The sequence below is a fragment of the Dicentrarchus labrax genome, unplaced genomic scaffold (assembly GCF_905237075.1).
Source record: "Dicentrarchus labrax unplaced genomic scaffold, dlabrax2021, whole genome shotgun sequence".
In the NCBI taxonomy this organism is placed as follows: Eukaryota; Metazoa; Chordata; class Actinopteri; family Moronidae; genus Dicentrarchus; species Dicentrarchus labrax.
In genome coordinates this window covers 17,305,921-17,315,952 of record NW_026136706.1, presented here as the reverse complement: position 1 = coordinate 17,315,952, position 10,032 = coordinate 17,305,921, and the positions used below count along the sequence as shown (strand labels likewise).

Below are 10,032 nucleotides of genomic sequence, written 5' to 3'. Positions count from 1 at the left end.
GTGCTTTTCTTAGCTCAGGAATATTTTGTTTGAAATTGCTATGCAGTCCTCACCAACCACTCAAAAGGTATTAAGAAAGTGTCACCAACAAAACCGTAAGAAATGTTTATGTATATTTAATATAGTATAAAATAGATGTGTGCAAAAATACAAGATAGACAGTTGGAAATACAGTAACTTTACATAAAATTCTGTTGTGCTTAGATAGCCTAATGGCAAGAGTGTGTATCATAAAAGTACATGTGCATCGTATTCAATGAATTTGCTCAGACAAATATTTCCAAGCATTTAAGGCACTTTAAAAAATGTGAGTAATTAATATTAAAATGTCATGTTTGTTCTGACTGTAGACTGACTGCTACCAGAGACCAGTGCTGTAGCTTTTGGGACTGTTCAGCTGCTGTAAAGTTGAGGTAACACTGCACTGTACTGCAGACAGATTTAAAAAGCTTAGGAAAAAATAAAAGGCTTGGAATCAAGAACTAGACTTATTCTGTCGTACTAACTAATGAAATCTTGTGACCAGTTAATATCTGGGTTAATCTCAACGGGACAATGGGGGGCTAAGAGGAGACTATCTAAAACAAAAGTAACTAAAAGAACAATGTCACACAGGAAAAAGTAGAGGGGGAGCGTGTGGTTCATCGCCCCAGCTAGTGCCTCACAGAGTTCTCCAAGGATTCTCCATCAGCGTCTACATCCTCATAGTCTCGTAGCTCGCTGGAAATGTGGATTTCAACTGTACTAGACTCTGAACCTAGCAAGACAAAATAGGGGTAGATTACTGGGTGTTACTGCACATGACACCTTCACAGCTTATCAAAGTGCTCATCCATTGAGATATTCAAACCACAATCACAAATTTGTGCATTTGCTCACAAATATATTTGGGGTTTTTTCTTTCATCTATAACTGCATTTGATTGAATGATTGATGAACATATTTTAAAGCTATATAAATGAATAAAAACAAATTCTTTAAAAGATTAACTTTATTTCTAGAGGCTTGCCATTTCAGAGACACTGAATGGTGACACAAAACATTGAAACAGTCTTTGTACATGATCATGCTGCACAAACACAACTACAAAATTGTATAAAATGCTTACAAAAGCACCCTAAAATACATTTAATAGTATCTTGGCATGCCTTTTTCACAGCAGACATTTTGACTTATCATTGTAGGAAAGGCACAGGTGTTACTAATAACATTTACGATGGCTTTGTTCTCTTCAAGTGTCCCAGTAAGTCATGGCAGTGAGCCAGCACAAACAATACGAGGATGCCGAAACTGAAGCTGCTAAATGGAATTAAGCCATCATTCGTTTTATTATTTACACCTGTGCTCTTCCTACTGTGACGTGTAAAAACGTTCTGTGTGTAAAATCCCCATGTCATCACTCAGTGTTACTAGAATGAGAGTATAAATATTTACATTTGTATTCAGTAAATGCACATCAGTGTCCAATCTACACTCAGTTCAGTCTAATTCAGCAATCCTGCAATAAATAATATAATTATAAAACATAATTGTATTTGGAGATGCGTTTTCTAAAATGTTACCCCCACCCTGAACATCTGTACTCAAACATTATAAGCTTCATGAAGATTGATTGCAGGACTGTTGAATTAGACTGCATTAGTTTTAACTAGGTGTGCCCAATAAACTGCTAACTGAGTGTATTTTACCTGGTTCATCTGTATATTCAACAGCTTTGCCATTTCTTTCTGCATATCATCTTACGCACATCAATAATGGCACTTAAAAAGCTCTATGTGGTAACTTGGCACCCATGCAGCACCCTAAACAGAAGGTCAGAATTTGTACGCAACATGAAGTTCCCGTCGCAGTGGATTAACAAACACATGCAGAATGCTACCAACACTGTTGTTATCAGTTCATTAACTTTCTGTGCAATGGGATTTCACACTACTGTACTATTCAGTGCACCATAGATCGAAACAGACCATTCTGCAGAGGTCGGCTAAAACACTGGGTCAAAAATAATTGTACTATTACAAACTCATCACAGAGAACTTTAACTTTGTCCATTTTAAGCTCTCCGCAGCTTTTCCACTGAAGCTAATTTAATCGCAATGATAAAAACTTTTCCTGCGGATGATGTCATGCCAGAATGGTGTCATCCAAAAGAAAATGCATACTTCAAATAAAGAGGAGGTAGTCCAGCCACAGCATCAGGAGACACCATGAACCATAGTAGTGTGTCAGCTTTAGAACTTCACCAGCCCTGATACACAGGTGAGCTGTTACTGCCACTGAAACCCCAATTACCTTCTGAGAGGACACTGATGCCATCTGAGTGGTGCTGTCCGTTGCCCATCATGTTCTTCTTGGCGTCCTGGACATGACTCTGGTAGAGCAGAGTGCTCCCCACCACAGGATTATGGCTTGTAGCGTTGGGCACTGACGTAGAAACAGAGTCCCAGGCCAGCTCCCTCCTCCGCTGCAGGCTGAGGTCAACATCGAAGCCCGTCCAGCCGTGAAAGGCCAGAGTGTTGAGGAAAGCTTGCATGGGGTTCAGGATACCCTGAAAGAGTAAAAAATAAAAAAAGAATAAAGGTGTTAGATGCTGATAAAACTAGTGTTTCTTCATTCTGTATGTAGATGTCTTTTAACCCACCATGATAAACCATGTGATGAGGGCTGCGTTTCTGATGTTCCTGAAACTGCTGTCATTGATGTCCGTCTGCATCTCCAGGTAGAAGAGGAGGCTCTCATTGATGATGTTGGGAACCCAGCTATAAAACATCAGAGGACAAACAATATATCTTAATGAGACTCTTTTCCTCCAAAAACATACAGCTATAGATTAATTCATAAAAATGTTCATCAATTGAATATGCAGCTGATGTCCAGCTCTAATTGAGGGCTAGCACATACAGAACGAGTTTTCATTAGTTTGACTTGTGAGAGTCCCATTGCTGCAAGAGTTACACTGTAGCTACATTATAAATAATATCTGACGTACACATTCAGTTTTACATGTTTTAAATGCACAGAGAGCTGCATGTACACCACATTTTTTTTGCTACAAATTACACACACCTCACCTCACCTAATCAACATCTAATCTAATCATTTTACAACCATATTCCTGTGTTTTACAAATTCTGTCGTATTTATTTTCAGCCATTTCGAGAATTTATTGGTTTTCATTCATTTCCACATTATATTAACATTCATTGTCTGCACCTTAGATATTGTTAAAGTTAAATTATCTTCAAGAGGGAATTCAGCACAGACATCTCAAATCTGACTTCCCTTAAACTGCATTACCATAAACAATTGACAATGACAGAATGACTGCAGAGCTGTGATGTATTGCTTGTTAAAGCCAGTTTCAAGTGTCTCCCTCACTGATTTTAATACTATACAGTCTGTACAGCCTGGATTTAAAATGATTCCTCACAAAAATGTTAAGAATACATGATTTGTAGTTGAGAAGATAAATAAGACATAATGCCACATTTTGGGAAATATGCAAAGTGTTGTTTTGGTTTTACAGGGGCTTATGTGCAGTAACTTCCTGGAGTTGTTTTGACCATTAGGTTGCCAGGCAACCAGAAAATTAAGACCTAGCCTAGCCAAGATATAGTTTGGCACATAATCCCCCCCCGCCCCAATAAACACATGTTGTTTTAAAAGATGAAACAAAGTTTAAGTGAGCTCTAAGAGTGCTAGTAGGTGGATTTCATTAATGTTGGGCAGAGCCAGGTTGTTTCCAGTCTTTAAGCTTAGCTAACTGGCAGCTTCATATTTACCGTACAGCCATGCCAGTGGTTTAAATCTAACTCTCACCAAGAAAGCATAATAAGTGTACATCCCAAAAAGTCAAATTATTCCTTTAAGTTTGATAAAATTTGGTAACATACCAAATGAAGAACACCAGCATTATTTTAAAGAAGCGTCTTTTTATCTCATTGGCCAGCCGTCTCTCATTTTCTGTGTAGATTCCTTGTCGTCCTTTCAGTAAAGATGTCACTAAGGTGGAAGAACGAGAGAGGTGGTTATTGAAGCCAAAGTGCATGTGTAAGACCGTATTTGACATAAAGAGATTTGAGAGCAAGCAACTGACCTGCAGATACGGTCCGATTGAAGAAGATAGGATTGGCTACAAGGACGAGCAGCATCGGTGCGTATGTGGTGGCATAGTGAGGGATAGCGTGCTGAAGGCCTTGCTCACAACTGCACGAAAATGCAACAACAACATTAGAATTGGAAATCACAGCTGCACTGGACAGAGTTGAATAACAGAGACAGTACAGTATTAGGGCTGCACAATATTGCCATATGATTCGAGCTTAGTGGGAATGATCATTTTTACATCAGAATTTACATTTTCACTGAAAGAAACACACATAAAATCATGATGTTGTGACACACTTGGGGTCTGTACCAAACAAACAGGTTTTCTTACATCTGGAGAACAGGATTTGTAGTACTATTATAATAATATTTCCCAGGGATACAAACATTTTTCTATGAATATAAATACTGACTAAACTGTGTAGGCACGGTTCCATCTCCTTGTATATTTGAGTGATCCATAGTCCCCTGATAGCCTCACTGCTCTTACAGCAGGAAGGACAGTGACAGACAAACAAAACATTTATGTTCTTTGTTTATCTTGTGACAAGAATAGCAAATGCTAAGAGGGGCTTGAGGGTGTATCTAAAGGAAACAACAAAGAGGCTTACTCTGAGATGGATGGGTAGTAGAGCATGGCCACTCCCTCAACGCACAACAGCAAAGCCAGACCCCACGTAATCATGTGGTAGAGGATAATGGTGCTGATGGGGAAAGAAAGAAGTCATGAGACTGAGCTCACAACACATGCTGCAGCTCTGTATCTTTGCAGGCAACAAATATGCTACACAGAGGGGGAGGGAAACACATTGTTAGCCCACCGAAACACAATAAATCGGACTTGTAGAGCAACCTGAGACCACCTTCTCTACAACAAACTTCAAACCAGTTCAATCACTTTGCAGGAGAAGACGCATTAGATGTATAGCAGACAGCCAATCAGAGTTCAACATATTGTCAGCTCTGTCTAAAGCTTCATCTCGTTTGTGTAGGAGGAGATGTTGAGGTGATAATGAACTGTGGGAGATGGAAGGTGAGGTTTAGAGCACCTGATTCCTGCAGATGTTTTCACCACCAGGAAGACGTCAACAGCGTAACAGAAGGTCCACCAAAAAGAAGCACTGAAAAACAACTGGATCCACATCTATAACACACAAATTAGAAACAATAGCCTTATTATACAGATATATATATATATATATATAAAAGTATGAGTGTTGTTTTTGAGGTTAATATGTTGCTGTGCACATGCTTCTTGAGCATGCATTAAAACAAATGACCACTTTTATCCACGGAATCAGGATGTTCCAGGACCACGAATGACCACTATAGTCCCGTTAGTGTCATCTGTCAAGCTGAAAGCCGTTACTTAGAGACATATTGTGTGTCTGCTCACATAAAGGCTCGGCGGAAATGACTGATTGTTGAACAAGGTGAGGCTTTGTCAAAGGACTGCACGTACCGCACTGCCGACGCAGAAGACCTCTGGCCAGACATCAGTGCTGTTGGCCACCGAGATGCTGTCAATGATGTTTGGCAGGCCCAGCCAGACAGATGACCTCACAATGATACCTGGAGGAGGAAAACAACATGTGGTCTCTAACTGTGACTGTTGGAATTAGACAATTAATGCTTTGTCAGGAGGAGATGAGGAACAAATAGAGGACAAAAAAAAGAGAGCTTCTTCCGTTTTTTATTTGGTATTATTAAGCATGTTCATTAATTAGATTCAGACTTAAAGTCTGTTTAATAGCAGCTTTATATCATGGAAATATGAACTGCCTCCAGGTGTGGTTTATGAGGGTGTTTCCATTTCCTACAGCTTCACTGTGGAATGGAAAAATAGGAGCTCTCCCGCAATCTTAATGTGATGCAGACGAGATGCTGTAGTGTATTTTATTTGAAACTGTGCTTCAAGCGGTTCAGTTTGCAGTGGTTGGATGAAGCTCACTGGCCACTAAGTACACAGAAACACATGACCTCACCTTCCTTCACCAAGAGCAGAATGAACAGCTTCAAGTGCCAGAACAGTGTGAAAAATAATCTACAGCCTTTTGTGTGCTATTAAATATCTATGTATTGGTTGCTTTAAGAACAATGCAGCATTCAGTTCAATATAAGCCAACAACAGGGAGAAAAGCAGTCACGAGTCATGTTTTTACTCACATGAGAGGACCATGATTCATTATTTTGTTTTGTAATAAGCTACTTCAGGACATCTTAAATACATCTGCTTTGTTCAAACTTGATCAGAGGTGGTAATCAAGTTTTTGATTGAAAAAGAAAAATCTGACTGAATGAGTGACTCAAAACTCTACAAAAGCTCATGTAGGCTCGATTTACACACAAAACTTAATCTTTCTTTCTTTTTTTGGCAGATAAATGGCAGTTTTCAGAGCTGTACAAAGGCTGCTTAATGTTTTCTCTCTGTTTAAATAAAGCAGATGTAGTAAATGTAGTGCAACATAAGGGTTAAAAACTAAATCCATAATTAGATCCAGCAAGCATTACTACATTGTCAAAGAACTACTCGCCCTTTTCTCACTTTTGTTTCTCAGCTGTAATAAAACATAGGCCAACACCACTCTGTTTTTTTTTACCTGCGCATCCCATTATGTCACATATGCTGATGATGAAGAGGATCCGAGAGGAGGACGCGGGCCTTGGCAGCGGATACTGCCCCAGTCTTCTGTATCCCTTGCGTTTTGGCAGAATTTGTAAAATAGCAAACAGCAGACTGAGGGCCGCGCTTCCCAGACTCAGAGCCCCGAACAGGACAGGCTGGAAGGTGACCACGAACTCTGTCGCTGGATCCCGGTTCGGGCAGCAGAAAGTCTCCAACCGGGGGGATGCCATGACGGACTGGAGGAGACAGAAGGAAAGAGAGAGAGAGGGAGAGAGGGAGAGAGAGGGAGAGAGGAAGAAAAGAAGTGGGCTACGGTGTCAGGAGAAAAAGAAGAAAAAGACAAGAAAAGAAAGGAAATGATTGGGTAGCCTACATGACCCAACTCTTTGAGGGAATCACGGGGCTGAATCATCATGTGCTTCCATTTAATCCCTGCAGTTGTGGCTTAACTGTGCCACAATGCAGGCAAATCGACAAAGGACTGTTGTGTGACACAAAGTGATTTAAGTCTTAAAGTTTGGTGAGTTCAGAAAGCTACTGTATGTTTTAATTCGTTAAGTAATGTACAGTAGAGTGCTGTAGGCTGCTTGACCTGTACAGTATCTGGGGTCAAATACACTCAAATCAAATGATCAGAGCGAATTTAATTTATATATTTTATTCCACCCCTGAGGGGAAAACACTGCTGATTCATTACAAGCCATTAAGATACATTGCCTTCAGTAAGAACAACCACAGATGGACAACAATAACATTCACAAATAATAATAATGATAATAATAATAATAAATAAATGATGAAAATAAATAATAAATAAATGAAAAGAGATATCTTATATACAGAATATACAGCTCTGTAATGTAGGCACTGTATATTTTATTATAGCAACACCATTAATCAATCAATACATTAATATATCATTTATAGTAAATGAGTTTAAACAATTAAAGAGTCATGCTATCAATAAAGAATATTTGGAATTTAGATTCTCACTTAGTTTAGGTTTATATCATATATATGTCACTTTTTCAGTTTAGTTGAGGGAATAAAAGCGTTTGTAGACCAGTTGGTTTTGGCTGCTGGAAGTCTAAACCATAGTCACACCGTAATATATAATATATATACATAATATAAGAGAAGCAGTAAAGTAGCATGTCACATATTTGATTTTGAGTCTTCCATTGCTTAAGCCTGTCGACACAGTTCAGTTTCTTAGCTGATTAAAGGCCACCCATTCATTTCATTCACCTCACTGTGTGTGTGTGTGTGTGTGTGTGTGTGTGTGTGTGTGTGTTGTGTAATCAAGGATGCCATGACATTAATACTGAGCCTTCTGGAGCTGATGTGGGTCACACTCACATCAGCAGGAAACCCTCTTGATAACCCTTGAGGTATAGAGTCGTGCATGTTACATTTAGAGTCTAACAATGAGTCTAATATCTCCTACTGGTGCTATTTGTGGACTTGTGTATTATGCACTGATAAATGAATAAATGAGTTCAAACAAATGCAAAAGACTGACTTAGTTTTAATCCTACATGCAAAGGTTTTTGTTGTTGTTAAGGTGGTCATAAAATGGTCACATCTGTGCAACAAAGAGGTAATAGTACCTGCTTTGTTCACAAGCAGAAATGGGAAAGAATAAAGTAGGCTCAGGCCTGTCCTTAGAGTCATGATAAGAAAGATGGCATTTGGTGCACTTTGCTTGCATAGGTTGCCTGAATCTTACCCCAGAACCCTTGCCTATAACCCCCCCCGAGACAGTCATCACTTCTAGATACGTGGAGTCGTGGCAGCAGCTGGATCTGCCTGCTTGGACAGAGATCTGAGAGAACGAGTGGACATTTGAAGCAGATTTATTTGGGAAACAAAGCATCATTATTCGGTACTACAGAGAGGGCATTCATTTAGTTTGTACAATGGCATTGTAATCCATATACACCTTCTCTGACAAGGCACAAAGTCAATTGTATGGCAAGCTTGTAGCCTGCTGCCAGGGATTAACAACTCCCTGAGGAATACAGTTGGTATTGACTTGCTGTTTAAACGTCTGCTCTCTGTTGCTGCCCCCTGCTGGTCTGCACATCATGTGATTGTAGCTCGCAAAACACAGTAGATATTGCTACGACTGTACATTTGGGAATAGCTCCTACCGTTATATGTTATTACATAATATCTAGTGTAGCCTAAATCAATAATAACACGAGTGTATCCCATAACACAGCTGTTAGCTCCAAGTCAAGCTGGATTTATTTCATCGTCAAAATACAGATGTTGCGTGGGAACTTAACTGAACGCTGTAAGGTAATTATTCTTTCAGGTTGTTCCCTTCAGGGAGGTCAGAGGTCAAGTTAGCTTATTGTTGGAGCTGCTAGGGGATTCAGTGTTTTAATCAAAGACACTGAAGCAGAGCACATTCTTGTTAACTTAGGGTGCTGAACCCTGCTTTTTGACTTAAAGGAAGGTCCGATTATTAGGTCACTCATCCACATTCTGTTAAGTCTGAAAAATAAGTGGATTCTATTGGTTAACCATTAGATTAGATTAGATAGATCACTTGTAACTACATGCAATTAAAAAAAAAAAAATTATCTTAATGTGTTACCCCAGAAAACCCCACTGTCATAACCACACACACACACACACACAAAAAACAATGACAAAGGAGGATGTATAATATAAGATCAAATATAAAATAAGAATACTTATTTTGTCATAAAGCCTTGCTTTGCTGAACATCATTTAACATCAATGCTGCATCAAAATATGCACTGTGATGGTAATACCAAGATGTATTGATGATCAAGACATTGCTGAATCATATAATAATAATAATGAATGCCTTATATTAAGACAAAACAACAAAAAGGATAAATAAATTACTAATAATATTATAACATGTCCTTGTTCTTCCTCTAAAATAACAGAGCCTATGAATAATCAAATATTAGTTTGTTTCAAAACTTAAACCACAAGACGCACTGCTTCCTATTTCACTGTGTAAGTAGCACACTGGACCACTATTGGCTCCTAACTAGTTGTGATGTCACAAAATGATTTAAAACCAACCTCAGATTTTAAGGTGAACACAAAGAAACTTTCCTCCTTCAGTGGATGATGTGATTGGGTTTTAAACACTCTTCACAGTGAAGGTCAAACATGCAAGTGAAACAACAACAAGCAAAACACATTTTTGAGGAAAGGGGGGGACTTTAAATATCTGGAAATAAAAATGTGTGACATCTCTGCAGTGGCAACCATGTCAAAGTCACTGCTGAGGCACATACAAAGTTTAGAGC

The 10,032-nt window shown here is 39.0% G+C and overlaps 1 protein-coding gene across 1 annotated transcript; it reads right to left on the bottom strand.

Annotated features, from left to right (window-relative positions):
• Positions 1-100: 100 nt before the first annotated feature.
• gpr143 (G protein-coupled receptor 143) lies at positions 101-7,281 on the bottom strand. The gene is made up of 9 exons (XM_051403916.1): positions 6,708-7,281; positions 5,570-5,679; positions 5,157-5,251; positions 4,719-4,811; positions 4,097-4,206; positions 3,894-4,002; positions 2,642-2,759; positions 2,293-2,548; positions 101-757 (listed from the first exon to the last, which is right to left on the bottom strand). Exons 1-9 carry the CDS (start codon positions 6,961-6,963, stop codon positions 654-656), a joined length of 1,251 nt encoding a protein of 416 aa, XP_051259876.1. The 5' UTR covers positions 6,964-7,281; the 3' UTR covers positions 101-653.
• Positions 7,282-10,032: the final 2,751 nt, after the last annotated feature.

Excerpts from the sequence above, each read along its gene's own strand:
- gpr143 (XM_051403916.1), bottom strand. The coding sequence starts at position 6,963 with ATGGCATCCCCCCGGTTGGAGACTTTCTGCTGCCCGAACCGGGATCCA. Across the intron at positions 5,680-6,707 it reads TGACATAATGGGATGCGCAG|GTATCATTGTGAGGTCATCT; the intron begins GTAAAAAAAAAC and ends TTCCTCCTCCAG. Across the intron at positions 2,549-2,641 it reads TCATCACATGGTTTATCATG|GGTATCCTGAACCCCATGCA; the intron begins GTGGGTTAAAAG and ends TTACTCTTTCAG.